Genomic DNA, 15,631 nt, shown 5'->3' with positions numbered 1-15,631 from the left:
ACCACCCTTTTCCCAAGGAGCTTTCACCTGTGGAACAGGCTAAGGGTGGCGGTTATCGTGGTGGAAGCAGTATGGAGCCTGATCGTGCTCTGTCTCGGTCTTCTGACCCGATTATCCTATCATGTTATGAAGGCTGGGGGGAGCAGCAGAAAGGACCTCGAGGTCTGCACTGGGATTTCCCTGACCCACCCTGTCGCACTGGGAATTCGTGGCCCACTCTCATGGCCCTTTCTGGCAGCCTGATTCCCACGGTCCTGAATCGTCCTTGGATTGTCACACAGGCCTGGATCCAGGCCCCTCGAGGTTAGCCGTTCAGGGGACTGCAAAGAGGGCGAACCATGGTATAGACTCCTGATTCTGCCATGCACTGGTGGAGGTGGGCTCTGCTGGGCTATTGCCCAGAACCCGGCTTTGTATCATTTCAAGGCTGCCTTTGGAACGAGTTTGTTTCTGAGCTGGGAAGGCGGGAAGCCGCTGCAGGAGAGCATTGGCTCGTCTCCGCGCGGCTGCCACCTTGTGGGGGAACTCAGGCAATGGCAGCCGCCTTTGTTCCCCAGCAAACCAGACTTATTTGGAGCCAATGGGGTTCTCACTTGGCTTAGGGGATATTTAGAGAGTAAAACATTTGAGGTAATTTTTTTTTTTTTTTTTGAGACAGTATTGCTCTGTCACCCAGGCTGGGGTACAGTGGCACAGTCTTGGCTCAGTGCAACCTACGCCTCCTGGGTTCAAGCAATTTTCCTGCCTCAGCCTCCTGAGTAGCAGGGATTCCAGGTGCCCGCCACCACGCCCAGCTAATTTTTGTATTTTTCGTAGAGAGGGTGTCACCATGTTAGCCAGGCTGGTCTCGAACTCCCAACCTTGTGATCTGCCCACCTTGGCCTCCCAAAGTGCTAGGATTACAGGCGTGAGCCACCGCGCCCGGCCTGAAGTAATTTTTAATTGGCATTTTTGAGGTAATGCTCACCAATCAGGGCAATCCAGTTTAGATGCTGGACCTTTCCAGACGTGGGTGGAAGGCGTTGGTTGACCAGATTTCAGGAGTTTATTGACCGGATTATGGTCATGGGTTGAGCCCATTCCTTTTTTTTTTTTTTTGAGATGAAGTCTCGCACTCGTCACCCAGGCTGGAGTGCAGTGGTGTGATCTGGACTCACTGCAATCCCTGCCTCCTGGGTTCAAGCGATTCTCCTGCCTCAGCCTCCCGAGTAGCTAGGATTGCAGGTGCCTGCCACCACATCCAGCTAATTTTTGTATGTTTAGTAGAGACAAGGTTTCACCATGTTGGTCGGGCTGTTCTGAACCTCCTGATCTCAGGTGATCCGCCCACCTCGGCCTCTCAAAGTTCTGGGATTATAGGCATGAGCCACTGTGCCTGGCCCGGCTTTTTTTTTTTTTTTTTTAAAGATTTTAGATGTAGAGCGGGCACTGTCAGTGAGGTTCTGGTTCTCAGTGTGCATTCCTGTTTTGCAACAGTGATGCCATTTTACAAAACAGTGAAGATTTTGACCACCTGAAACACCTGTGTACTGCTTTTTAAAATAAATTCTATATTTTGGTGTCCTAGTGAGATTTACCTTGAAAGAAAATGTTCCGCTTTAAAAATAAATAAAGGAAAAAGAATGAACCTGAAATGAACCAATCCTCCCTCCCTCCCTCCCTCCTCCCTCCCTCCCTTCCTTCCTTCCTCCCTTCTTCCCTTCCTTCTTTCCTTCCCTCTGTTTCTCTCTTTCTCCTCCCCTTCCTTCCTTCCCCTCTTCCCTCCCTCCCTCCCTCCCTCCATCCATCCCTCCCTCCCTCCCTCCATCCCTCCCTCCATCCCTCCATTTCTCCCTCTTCCTTGACTTCCTCTTTAAGAGTCAACAGTCCTAGGATCTAATGCTTAGGCCTTAGAGGAAGGAGCTTACTTTCTTGTTGCTATGGTTCTGACTTTTAAATTGAGCCCTCTTTTGCTTTTTGTGTTTTTCATGTTTTTTGAGGGCTGACCCTAACTCCAAAGGGGATATTCCATCATCCCAGGTTCTGGTTCTCTAGGCTGCAAACACTTGATAACCCAGGTCCCCACTGAATGAACCAGGGAATTCCTCAGCTGTTGGAGCTGGAAGGGCCAGACAAACTCACCTGGTCTAGCCTTGGCATTTGAGGAATCTGGAAGTTGAAACCCAGAGAGGTGGAGTGACTCACCCCAGGGCTCAGATCCCATTAGGTGCTTAGAACTCATCTTCTTGGTTTGGTTTTTTCTCTATAACAGCACCCCAAATGAACTTTAGTGCCTGTCATTCAGAGTAGAATGCTGTCTAGCTTAAAACCCTCCACAGCTTCCTGTCTCACTCAGGAGACCGTCTTCACTGTGAGCCCTGCAGCCATGGCCACCCCCATGCCCATGCCCACTTCTCCAGGTCCCCTTTGAATCCACCTGCTGCTGTGCACTGGGCTCTTGCTACTCCGCCTTGCCCCTCCCCTCTCTTTATCTCTGGAACACGCCTGCAGGCCCTGCCTCTGGGCCTTTGCCCCTGCCCTCCCCTCTGCCCGGTGTGCTCTTCTTCATTTGCCTCTAAATTCTGAAGTCACCTTCTTCAAGAAGCCTCTTCAGCCTTAGCCTCCCTCACAGTCCTCCGCTCTGCTACTCAGATGGCTCTCTCCAGCCCATTATACTGTTTTATTTTTATTTTCTTGATAGTTCTTACCTTGCTCTGAAGTTACTTTATTTGGCCTATCTGTGTGTCCACACCCTCCAAATTAGGATAAAAGGCCCACAGGTCACAGCCTCTTTCTGTCCTGTCTGGCATCACCAGCACCTAGAACAGTGCTAGACATATTAGGTATTTGCATGGGATGCGAGGGTACCCTACACCATGGAGGGTCACCCACACCATGGAGGGTCACCCTAGGGCTTTTGAGAGTCTTTAGGTCCGATTTACAAAACCTGATTCTGGGCTATGTGACTTTCTGGGAGGACTCACAAGATTCAGTATGTAATTATACTCAATGGCTGACATTTATTACAACAAACATACACAGAGCAAAGTCGGCAAAGGGGAAAGGCGTGTGAGGCAAAGTCCAGAGGAAACTGGGCCTGAGTTTCCAGGAGTGCTTTCCTGGTGGAGTTTCACCAGATGCACTGAATTCCTCCAGAATGGAATCCCAACAACACACGAGAAGTGCTGGCCTCCACAGAGGCCTGTTAGACACTCAGTGCCCAAGTGTCTTACTGGGGGCTGGTCATGTGGGTACCTCTGCCTAGCATGTACCCAGATTCTGTACTCCCAGAAGAAAGCAGGTGTTCAGCATAAGCCACTTTGTTTGTACAGGCTCAGTACCAGAGCTGCTTATATCACTGGAAGAAAGTTTTACATCAGCCTAGAGAACTGTTTACTGTTTGGATTCCTAGACGCCATTCAGTAGGGTCAACCTTGCAAGCAGGTCTTTCTAAGGATATAGAAATCTCAGGTTAGCTGTGTTAACTGTTCTGCACAATACTTAGTAAATACTTGTGACTGAGTGAATCTAAATGAATCCGCCCAGTGTGACTGCAAGGCCTGGAGAATTGGACCTCAAGACTCTCAAAAGCCCTAGGGTGACCCCCCCTTGTCATCAGTCCCACCCTCAGACAGACAAAAGTGAGAGTGGGAGGTCTCCTCCACCACCTCCCCCAGACCTTTGGTAAGTGGGACTCTCTGGTCTCCAGGTGTTGAAGCACAACGGGTCATCTGAGATTCTCAACAAGCTGTATGACACGGCCATGGATAAGTTGGAGGTGGTCAAGAAGGACTATGACGCCCTGCGGAAGAGGTACAGTGAGAAAGTCGCCATCCACAATGCAGACCTGAGCCGCCTGGAGCAGCTTGGGGAGGAGAACCAGCGGCTGCTGAAGCAGACGGAGATGCTGACCCAGCAGAGGGACACGGCCATCCAGCTACAGCACCAGTGTGCCCTCTCCCTGAGGAGGTAGGGCTAGGGCCACGGGGGGCTGGGGGCAAATGGGTCCTGTAAGATTCCCAGCCACCTCCAGGTGATGAGAACAGCATGAGTTACTGTGCTTTTTCAATCAAAAAATGCTTCTGACCAGGAAACTTTTTTTTTTTTTGACATCGAATCTGTCGTGGGAATCATGGCTCCCTCCTCCCATCTGAACATCCCTGTTTACCTTCAGGTTCACAGACACCATTCAGTGGTTAGCCTTGCAAGCGGGCCTTTCTGAGGATGTAGAAATTTCAGGTCTGCTGTATTAACTGCGCTACACAATGCTTAATAAATACTGGTGTGTTCTGAGCATCCTGTTTCTTTGGTCCCTGCCATGTGCCTCTCCCCTCTGTGGCAGTCACCCACCTAGCAAATAGGAAAGTTAATTATCTGGGGCGTGTGTCTTCTGTTATCTTTAGAGATGTGATATATGCCCTCAAACAGTGTTTTGTAGAGTATGTGCCTGTGAATCACCAGTTCTCTGGAGCATTTATCAGTTTCACATGAAAAGTGCTCTCTGGCGATAAATAGGTTTGAGCATTGCCAGGTTGAACCCAGACAGATGTCTCTGCGGCAGGACTTCTCAGAGCCTTCAGTGTGGTGGTGTGCAGTAGATAGACTCTCCAAGAGGCAGCCAAGATGCAGAGTTTCCCAAACATAAATCATCAGATAATATACTTTTTTTTGGGTAATGGAGCTCCATGCAGACCCGGCGTCTATGGACCATACTGAGAATTGCTGGTCTGGAGCCATGGGCTCTGATTTGCAGGCTGCCTGTGTGGAAGATGCCCCCCGGCCTGGAAGGACCGAGCTGTGCTCTTCGAGTGAACTTGATGACCTTGTCACAGGGCTGTACTGTTCGTATCTGTGAAATGAGGCGGTTTGACTAAATGATCGTTAAGGCCTCTTTGTGCTGTTATCCTGGCATTGTTTTGTTTTTATTGTTTTTTAAAATTAATGTGGCTTGACTGTGGGAGAAATACGCTGTTGTTTCTAGTGGAGCGGAGGGCATGATGTCCTCAGTTCAACTCCTGGCATTTGTAAAGGGCTGAGAAAAATTCCAGGTCTGGGGGCACTGGTACTCCGTGACTTTTCTCTCTTGGGGGTGGAGAGAGTGATTTCACTTGAAACTTCACGCTTGACTGTCCAGCACAGCAGAGCTGGCGGGAGGCAGCAGCGCAGCCGGCCACTGACCGGGCAGGGCCCCCGCCCCTCCCACGTCTCGCCGCCTCTCTCCCCAGGTTTGAGGCGATCCACCATGAGCTGAACAAGGCCACAGCGCAGAACAAGGACCTGCAGTGGGAGATGGAGCTGCTGCAGTCAGAGCTGACCGAGCTGAGAACCACGCAGGTGAAGACAGCGAAGGAGTCGGAGAAATACAGGGAGGAGCGGGATGCTGTGTACAGCGAGTACAAGCTCATCATGAGTGAGCGCGACCAGGTCATCTCTGAGCTGGACAAGCTGCAGACCGAGGTGGAACTGGCCGAGTCCAAGCTCAAGAGCAGCACATCTGAGAAGAAGGCGGCCAGTGAGGAGATGGAGGCTCTGCGGCAGGTAGGTAGGTGGGTGGCCCGGTGGCTGGCTTTCAGCCTCTCCTACAGCGTCCCGGGAAGAGGGGCTGCAGAGTGCATGGTGTCTGGATTAGAAGCCTCCTTCCCATTGGAGTAAAGGGCTTCTGATAGGAGGCCTAAGTGCAAGCTGGGTTATCAGACATCACCCAGGTAACTCCTGAGCTCATGCTCAATGCCCAGCTCTAGTCTGGATTACAGGGGACAAGTGGGGAGGGAGGCCCAGACATAGTCGTGGATACCTGGAGCTTACACACCAGGAAGAGTCAGATGACGCGCACCGCTACTCTCACACCCAAACCCATTGCTACATAATTGCAGATCAGTCTCATGCTGAAAGTCAGTGATATCTCAAGGACTTGCTTATTATGAAGCAAGATACCAAGGCCAAGTTCCCAAAGCCATAGGCCTCTTGCATCTGGAAGAGTACCCTCAGGGGCCCTTCTCTACCAGCAGTGTGCATCTGATCGAGTCTGCTCTTGAAAAAGTATTTCAGGCTCCTGCTGGGAAGATGTGCTAGTAGGCTGAGCCTACTAGTTCTTCTCCTGAAGCCTTGCTGTCTGGGGGCCACACCTCCAGGGTTGGGGGGCTGGGATGTTTGATAGCATTGGATTGGGCCACCTAGCTCAACTCCTGGGTGGCCAGTGTGGATTTTCTGCCTCCTTCCTACCTGTCAACCTCTCCTCATTGCGGAGCTCCTTGCCCTAGGTCTAGCTGAGCCCTGCTGGGGCTTGGATGGGCCCATGGAAATTCCCTTCAGTCTGTGTTGTGTGTGGCTCTGATTAGAGCTTCTAGACTTGATCACAGCAGATTTTTTTTCGTATCAGAATAGTTCTCAGATATTCACGTCCCTCTATTCTTCTGCCTTTCTGTGCAGGTCAGTTAGAATGCAGCTTTCAAAGGTGGTTTATGAGAAGCAAAAAGCAAGGTGTTAAAGGTCAGGCAGATTGGCAGGGGTGGTTTGCATTGGATCATTACTACCCGGTCCTGCCATACCAAGTGTGAGGCAGGTGATGCCTGATGGGTGACCAGCATGTCTTTCAACTGACACAACTCCTCTTCATGCCCGGGCAGTGGTAGGGGATGTGGGGAATGCATGAGACACAGGCCCCTTGCTGAGAGATGGCCTTCCTCAGTCATGTGGTCTCAAACCTCTCTAGGCCTCTGTTTCTTTTTTTTTTATGAGACCGAGTCTTGTTCTGTTGCCCAAGCTGAAGTACAGTGGCACAATCTTGGCTCACTGCAACCTCTACCTCCCGGGTTCAAGCAATTCTCATGCCTCAGCTTCCCAAGTAGCTGGGGTTACAGGCGTGTGCCACCACGCCTGGCTAATTTTTTGTATTTTTAGTAGAGATGTGGCTTTGCCATGTTGGCCAGGCTGGTCTTGAACTCCTGGACTCAAGCAATCCTTCCGCCCCAGCCTCCCAAAGTACTGGGATTACAAGCGTAATTTCACCGCCCAGTGAGCCACTGTGCCTGGCCTCTGGGCCTCAGTTTCTATTTTTAATTTACTTTTTTATTGAGACAGTCTGTCTGTTCCCCAGGCTGGAGTGCGGTGGCACAATCATAGCTCACTGTAATCTCGACCTCTTGGGCTCAAGTGATCCTCCCACCTCAGCCCCCCAAGTAGCTGGGACTATAGGCAAGCACCACCACACCCAGCTAATTCTTAATTTTTTTGTAGTGATGCGGTCTCACTTTGTTGCCCAGGCTGGTCTCAAACTCCTGGGCTCAAGCGATCCTCCTGCCTTGGCCTTCCAAAGTGCTGGGATTACAGGCGTGAGCCCCTGCACCCAGCCAGCCTCAGTTCCTTCATCTGCACAATGGAATGGTGGTTGTGATGAACAAATGATTCAATATAGAAAATACATCATCATGCCTGCACAAAGCAATAGTGAGTTGAGATGGGCATTCATTATTATGCCCATCTGAATCTTACTACTCTGTTAGGATTAGGGTGAACCTCATTAAACTGTTCCTTTGGGTAAAAATGGGCCAACCAAGTAATGGGAATTTCGTACAAGGAACCATCAAGACTTCTGCTGACCCTTGAGGCAAAAGCCAGTGTGAAGATGAATATTTACTGCAATGAAATTTTTGAAAAGTCTATTAGAATACATTTTTAATAAGTGAAGATAATGCATTAGAACTTGGTAATCATCCTAGAAAAACCATGAACTCATGTTCACATCCTGGTATCTGAGCACATAATTGTTGGGGGAAAATATCAATATCAAATAAGGAAAACAAAATGATGAAGATGGAAACTTGGAAAATGACCCAGTCAGTAACTGCTGTGTGAAATGTCACAGAATGTCAGACACATGCCTGGGTAATGACAGTGAGCCCGTGCGGATGGAGTTTTGAGATTTTCTTTCTCTCTCTCTCTCTCTCTCTCTCTCTCTCTTTCTTTCTTTCTCTCTCTCTCTCTTTCTTCTTTCTTTCCTTCTTTCTTTCTTTCTTTCTCCCTTCCTTCCTTCCTTCCTTCCTTCCTTCCTTCCTTCCTTCCTTCCCTCCCTCCCTCCCTCCTCCCTCCCTCCTTCCCTCCTTCCCTCCTTCCTCCTTCCTTCCTTCCTTCCTTCCTTCCTTCCTTCCTGATGTAGTTTCCCTCTTTTGCCCAGGCTGGAGTGAAGTGGCATGATCTCAACTCACTATAACCTCCACCTGCTGGATTCCAGCGATCCTCCTGTCTCAGCCTCCTGAGTAGCTGGGATTATAGACACCTGCCAGTACGCCCAGCTAATTTTTGTATTTTTAGTAGAGACGGGGTTTCGCCATGTTGGCCAGGCTGGTCTCGAACTCCTGACCTCAGGTGATCCACCCGCCTTGGCCTCCCAGCATGCTAGGATTACAGGCCTGAGCCACTGAGCTTGGCCAAATTTTGAGATCTTCGAAGTTAATGGTGAAGACTCTTTGTAGAAATGTAGAAAGCACAGAGATGTACAGAGAACACCTGAGTTCCCCGCGGTGCTGGCATCCAGCAATGAGACCACCAGGCCTGATGTCCTTGGGGCAGCCGTCGCCTTCCCAGCACTCAGGCGAGCCCTTCAGCCTGGAGCCTGCCTCCAGCCTCCACAGGGGGTATTGGCTGGGCATCAAGTGCAGCTGTCAGCTGAGACAGGGATCTTTTCCAGGCCCCGTTCCGAGTCAGCAGGCAGGAGATAGCCCCCGCTGCTGCCCCGTCAGCTCTAAGAGCTCCTTCTCAAGTTGGTCTGGCTTCATGAATAAGAGCACTCTCCACCGGCAAGAGCAGGCCAGGAGGGGTGGGCAGTGAGGCCCCCGGGGGATTGGCCCCGCCACCCCACTGGCTGCTGCCTGTCGGGGTCAGCTGTGGGGGGCCTTCTGGCAGGTCTAGCTCCCTCACCGCAGAGCCGTCTTCATCCTGCTCAGCCCGAGGGCTGGGCTTCAGTTTCTGGTGTCGTGCTTGCATGCCCCTGTCTTCTATCTGCACCTCTTGCTCCATTTTCCCTTTTCCTTCTCCATGCCCTCTCTCCCTTCTGTGTTCTTCTGAGTGGGCTGAGGCAAAGAGCACCGGGAGGCCAGGGGCCTGTCAGGGTCTTTGACAGGTTGGCTATGCCCTCACCTCCTTACCAGCTCCCAGAGGGGAGATATCCTCGGGAGCTCCCCCAAGGCCACCCTCCTGCCTCAGGCCAGTAGCTGACCTTGTCCAGCGAAGGCTCGTTGCTCCCAGGAGGTGGGAGGAACTGCCTGGGGAGTTGAGGTTGGCACCACTGGAAGCCGTAGGTCACTGCTGCCTATTGCAGAGATCTCCCAGGTTCCAACGCACTTTCCCAGACGGGCCCTGCTCACCGAACCCTGTCTGTAGAAGGGCAGCCCCCCACGCTCCTGCCATCTGCTGCCCTGAATGCATTTTCATGTCCAGCTACAGGTCCTGCTTGAGGAGCTGAGCTCAGCTGTGGTGGACAGACTGGACAGTGCCAGGGGACAAGGTGAGGCAGCACTGGCCTTTCCGGAACTTAGATGCAGAGGGCTATTGTAGCAAGAGAAGCTGCCCAGGAAGCAGAGGGAGGTGCCCTTACCTGAGAGCTGTCTGTTCAGGGGCACTATTCCACACTTGGGCCCCATCCTCCCCTGGGACCCTCGAGTGGGCTCTGGCTCTCTGGTGCTGGGTTGCAGCCCATGGGCCTTTCTCACCAGCCTCGTGCCTGGGTCTGGCAAGTGTCTTGTGAAGACTGGCCCATCTCTTCCCACGCCTTTGCTCACCCAGCACTGGAAGAAAGAGACTGCAGGTGGCGCTTTTAGAGCAGACTCAGACTGACATCTGATGCCGAATGTGCCTGGGGTAGAGGAGCCGGTACTGATCATGAGTCAGCTCTGCAGGATGGGGGAGCCCTGGCGAGTCACCTCTAGATCCTGTGGTTCCTCACCAGTGTGATCAGAATCAGTCGGTCACTGGGGTCTGCTGGGCTTCCAAACCATTTTTTTAAAGGTACCCCTTTCCCCTCTTCCCCCTTCACTAAAACTAAGTATAGTACTTCTTGTATTCCTTATAAGGAAGCAGTATTTGGGGATGAATTCATTTTGGAGACCAGCAATGGCGTGGGGCCCAGGGGAAGGAAGGGAGCTGTGGGCTGGGGATGCTGCCCACCTCCTACGCTGCCTCTCGTCTTGTCTGCACCTGGGACCTCCCTAGATGCTCATCCAGAGCACCATGGAGAAACCTTTCAGGGAATCCACGTGGTAACGTGTCAGCTCTAAAACTATCCATAAATATATTGTAAAACAGTGAGTATAATGTAAATTTTGAAAAGTATTGTTTATCGTAAATTCTTGACTAAAATAATACACTTTTTTTCTTTCTTTCTTTTTTTTTTAGACCGAGTCTCGCTCTGTTGTCCAGGCTGGAGTGAGTTGGCGCCATCTGGGCTCACTGCGACCTCTGTCTCCCAAGTTCAAGCAATTCTCCTGCCTCAGTCTCCTGTGGAGCTGGGACCACAGGCACATGCCACCATGTCTGGCTAATTTTTGTAGTTTTAGTAGAAATGGGGTTTCACCATGTTGGCCAGGCTGGTCTTGAACTCCTGATCTCATGTGATCTGCCTGCCTTGGCCTCCCAAAGTGCTGGGATTACAGGTGTGAGCCACTGTACCCTGCCCCCAAATAATTCTTTTTAAAATGAAAATTTAAGGAGGATTTTTTTTTTGAAAATAGCAAACTAAACAAACACGGCATACCATGTAAAGCTGAAAAAATAATCAAAACTGAAATGATTTGAATGACTCCCAGGAACTGTGAGGTCTGAGCAAAGCCAGCCACTGCACTGGCACCCTCGAGTTTTGATGGTCCTTTTTGTGCAAATTGTTTTTCAGCTCCTCTGCCTCTGTTTTGAGAGATGGGGGGATTTATCAACTGACTCTAGGTGTTTTCTTGTCAACTTCATTCTCTTCTCTTGTTTTCTATATCTGAGATCTTTCTGAACATGTTTTTGCAGAGGCTGCCATCTCCTGTTCTCTGGAGAATGATCTGTAGAGGGAACGGAAGCTTTCTTCCTGTGCGTGTGTGTCTTCCTGTGTCCTAGCACTTGAGGGTGGAGAGTCTCGGGGCGGGGACACCAGTGTCATCACCGCCTCTGTTGTCATGCTTCTGTTTTGCGTGTTTGGAAAGCCTTTGAGCCAGGGGAGGAGTTATTCTTGCAGTAAACACTCACTTTGTCATCCATCATTACCCCGTGTTTTCTAAGGATTATAGAGGTGTGGAGGGGGCTTTTCATATGAGTACTTCTAAGAATTTGACTTGAAATTTTAGTGGAGCATATAACTCTCTAGGGATGTGCCAAGATACAAATGCTTCGGATTTCAGCTTTTTAGACGAACTGAGACACACAGCACTTCACCAGCAGGAATACCGGTGTATTTTTGTCTTTAAAAATAACTCAGCTTGCCAGATTATAAAAACCAGGATCACAGACACGGTGGGGGCTGGGGGGAGCTGGTTAATAGGACAGTGGCTGTGGGGTGTAGTCAGTGGGGGTATGGGTGGAGGGGGTGTGCTGCGATGGGCTCCGTGTTTTCATGCAGCTCCCTAGAGCCTCAGCCTTGACCCCTGCACTGGTGGGAGGCGCTCCTGGTCCATGAGGCTCAGCAACCTCTCCCTCTCCCTGCCCCTTACTCCCACCAGATCAAAGACACGGTGACAATGGACGCTGGGAGAGCCAACAAGGAGGTTGAAATCCTTCGAAAGCAGTGCAAGGCTCTGTGCCAGGAGCTGAAGGAAGCCCTTCAGGAGGCGGATGTGGCCAAGTGCCGGCGGGACTGGGCCTTCCAGGAGCGAGACAAGATCGTAGCAGAGCGTGACAGCATCCGGTACGGGGTGCCTTCGAGCTGGTGTGGGCTCACATCTCCCCAGGATGCGGGGACCTGCTAGGGTCTGTTGGGAGGGTCCGAATCGTTTGCTGTGTGTCCAGGTAAGGTGGGAGGGACCTGGGCTCCTCCTTTCTCACCCTTAGTTGATGCCCCAGCCTTGCCTCTTAGTTTTAGAATTTTCCATTGTTTCTCCCTCCCGTGTCACTCAGCCCTATATGTCCTGAGTATGTACTACGTCCACATGAGACACCTGTGAAGGGGCATGAGGCCGACCTCTTTTATTTGAGGGCTTCTGATGAGAAGAGCACATCCGAAATGTGTCCTTTCAGCAGTATTCCCCAGGCGCCTACTATGTGCCAGGGTCTTAGATCCCTGGAGCAAAGAGACTTTGGGAGAGGCTTGGTTGGGCAGGGCAGTGAGGGAGGAAGATGCGTGACTGAGGGCTGTGGGGGGCATGCAGGGCTCCCTGGGGTGTGGGGAAGTCTCCCCAGAGAGCATGGCATTCAAGCTAGAACTGGAAGCATGAGTGGGGTTTTTCCAGGTGGAAAAGGGGGAAGGGCATTGCAGACGGAGGGGACCTGTGGAGTGTGCTCAGGGCAGGGACATGGGTGAGTCATGGGGAGGGCAGGCTGGCGAGATTCCCAGGGGCAGGTGTAGAGGCCTTGAAAGGGAAGCCAAGCAGTGTGGACTTGATCCTGGCTGGGGAGGATCCAGGAGAGGCTGTGGTCGTGATGATGTTTGGGGTGGGGAGAGATAATGTCTTGGTATTTGGGAGGTTTCCAAAAGATTCCTTGTGGTTGGTCAGGGGAGAGACCAGTGTCTCTAGGGGCTGGTCAGGAGATGAGGATGGCTAGGTGGTGAGGCCCTGCCAGTGGAGAGCACAGCTAGGTGCCCAGTGCAAGGGGAGGGAGGCCCAGGGGCTGCTCCCTGTCTGCTTCTGCCTGGACCCCTTCCACGGGTGTCTCTAGGGGGCAGTCCTCAGCCAGGCTCTGACTGAGGTTTGGGGAGATTTGAGGCTGTGGAGAGGTAGGAACCACAGTCCTCTGGGTATATCCATTTATGGAGGTTGCACAGAGCCCAGGCCCCTCCACAGCCAGGTCATCTGTCTCTACCTCCTTAGGGCCCTCTTTCGTAGAGTCTCGCCAAGCTTGTACTTTGCACCTGCACAGAGCTAAGAGAGACAGAGATACATGAGGACCGGCTGCTATCCGAAGGGTCTCCCATCCCAGTTGCAGGGTACAGGGATAGCTCTAGAAAGCTCTGCCTGTGGGTAGATATGAGACATGGGGTAGTGCTGGAGCACAGGCCTGCCAAGCAGGTGGGGGTGCTTCATATAGAGAAGAGCCCCTCCCGGCCCCCCAAGTTGACCTTAGAACAGTGAGTGTGTGCAGAGGGTGGTCCTTAACCCCAGGCACATTGAAGGTGAAACGGGGCATTGGGAACCTGACACTTGTTGCGGGGTGACTGGGTGGGTATATCTTCCCTGCACAGGTCCTTCACGTTCCCTCTGTCAGGCACTGGGGCTGGCCTAGGTGGTCTTACCCCCACATTCCCAAGCACTCCTGTGCATCTGGGGATGGGGCACGTGCCGGCAGGTATTTGGAGTGAGGCAGCCAGGCCATCTGCTGCAGACCGGGAGCCCCCTTCCCCGTGCCCCTTCAGGTGACCTTGTCTGCTGTTCCTTCCACCAGGACACTGTGTGACAACCTGAGGCGGGAGCGGGACCGTGCGGTGAGTGAGCTGGCCGAGGCCCTGCGCAGCCTGGATGACACCCGCAAGCAGAAGAATGACGTCAGCCGTGAGCTGAAGGAGCTCAAGTAGGCTGGCTGGGCTCACATCTGGGAGCCCAGGGCCCCTCTTCCTTCCGGGCAAGGCAATGCTGAGTGCATTGGCCAGGGCCTCATCCTTCTGTGTCGACCTGGCTGTTTGTCCCTTCACTTCACTCTGTCTTGCTCTGTCAGTCTGTAGAATGGGTTTGAATGTTATCTCCATGTTGGGTTAATTAGAAATTCCTAGGCCAGAAATTCTTAGACACAGGGCAGGCACCGTGTGCCGAGGCACTAGGAAGGGAGGGCCCTGTTCCCAAGCAGTCCATTTGGGGCAGGCATGCATGTGTTATCCATTCATTCATTCCCCTACTCACTCACTCGCTGAGATTTTTCAAGTACCTGCTCTGTATGGGCCAGCCTCCATTAGAGGCACTGGAGAAATGGCACTGACAAGCATATCAAGTCCCTTTCCTCATGGGCTCACAGTGCACAGGAAGAGACACAGATCAAGATCGGGTCCATCTAAGAGACAAGTACATCAACGAGTAAAATGACGACAGATTGTGATTTAGAGTTTTAAAGGCAATTGCAATCCCCATCCAGCAGTCTGTTCTGCCTGTGTTATTTGGATGCCCATTTGGAAGACTGTTTGGGGTGTCAGACATCCTCCCCTTGGTTACAGCAGCCTCCTAGGGTGTCATTTAAACACTCAGTGGCCTTTAGTAGTGCATTGAAATACAAAGATCAGGGTTTAAGCATAGAAATTGGCAGAGCCCAATAGGCCGTGGTCTAAAACCCAAATCTAGTTGGAAAGCAGTGGCTCTCCATCCATTATGTGACATTTCCCTAGCTGTTAGTGTGGTGAGGGGGCAGTGAGAAGCTCATGTGTGAGTACAAGTGTGCAAACCTTGCACACTCAAGCGATGCCCTTCAGAAGGGAGTGACAGCTTCTCTTCTTTTCCATTCAGTAAAACTCCTAATGAAACAAAGAGCTCCATTTATTCTGTAAAAACCCAGACTCTCTGGAGCTTGGGTGCTCTCAGGAATATTTTAGGAGTTAAGAGGCAAGGCAGGACTCTTCACAGGGACCATCTTGGGTCTAGCAATGTGATGGAATCAGGGAGTTCTCTTTGAAGGGAAAGCCGAGAACCTCTGGGGCATGAACATGGGATGTTTTGCCTCTCTTTTGGGCCAGAGTTGCCTGAAGCTTGTGCATTCAGCTTGTGTGTTCATTCAGCATGTTTGCGTTTGTGCTTCCTGTCTGCTAAGTTCTCTAACTGGCAGGATGTGGGTGAGGGGGTCTGTGTTGCTGCCTGGGAAGCCTCAGGCACTCCCTGGTAATTCTAGATGAGACAGGTATAGGTGAGCATTGAATGCTGAGCTCGGCTGCATTGGCCTGGGGAGGGGTTGGGGCAGCATTGGAAGGCATTGGAGCTCTGCCCTGGAGGCTGAGTTGCATTCTAGAGCTGGCTGAGGTGCGGCCCTGGAGCTTGTCTGCTGGAGCGGGAAACACAAGTAGGTCAGGAGCCCAGTGGGCAGCTTTCATGAGCTGGCAAGGCAGCCTGGACCCAGATTTCAGGGAGGGCGTCACAGGCCAGTCACCTGAGGATATAACGAGGCTTCTGAGTCTCTCTTTCACATCCTCGTTACTGGGTCTTTCTCAGAACTAATATTTTAAATTTTGATTAAGTCAAACCTATCTTTTTTTTTTTAAGATGCAGTTTCACTCTGTTGCCCAGGCTGGAGTGCAGTGGTATAGTCTTTGCTCACTGCAACCTCTGCTTCCCGGATTCAAGTGATTCTTGTGCCTCAGCCTCCCGAGTAGCTGGGATTACAGGTGCACGTCACCACACCTGCCTAACTTCTGTGTTTTTAGTAGAGACGGGATTTCACCATGTTGGCCAGGCTAGTCTTGAACTCCTGGCCTCAAGTGATCCACCCACCTCGGCCTCCTGAAGTGTTGGGATTACAGGCATGAGCCACCACGCCTGGCCATCAGTGAACATTT

At 51.7% G+C, this 15,631-nt stretch overlaps 1 protein-coding gene across 4 annotated transcripts in view; it reads left to right on the top strand.

Annotated features, from left to right (window-relative positions):
• Positions 1-15,631, top strand: part of DLG5 (discs large MAGUK scaffold protein 5) — a 136,171-nt gene that overhangs the window by 78,341 nt on the left and 42,199 nt on the right. For all 4 annotated transcript variants that reach the window (XM_033208354.1, XM_033208355.1, XM_033208357.1 and 1 more), the window contains exons 6-9: positions 3,689-3,948; positions 5,205-5,517; positions 11,670-11,854; positions 13,546-13,671. In XM_033208354.1, the coding sequence (XP_033064245.1) occupies positions 3,689-3,948; positions 5,205-5,517; positions 11,670-11,854; positions 13,546-13,671 (884 nt within the window). The remainder of the gene's footprint in view (positions 1-3,688; positions 3,949-5,204; positions 5,518-11,669; positions 11,855-13,545; positions 13,672-15,631) is intronic.

The sequence above is a fragment of the Trachypithecus francoisi genome, unplaced genomic scaffold (genome assembly GCF_009764315.1).
Source record: "Trachypithecus francoisi isolate TF-2019V2 unplaced genomic scaffold, Tfra_2.0 Lachesis_group9, whole genome shotgun sequence".
Lineage (NCBI taxonomy): Eukaryota > Metazoa > Chordata > Mammalia > Primates > Cercopithecidae > Trachypithecus > Trachypithecus francoisi.
This window is presented reverse-complemented; position numbering and strand designations above follow the sequence as displayed.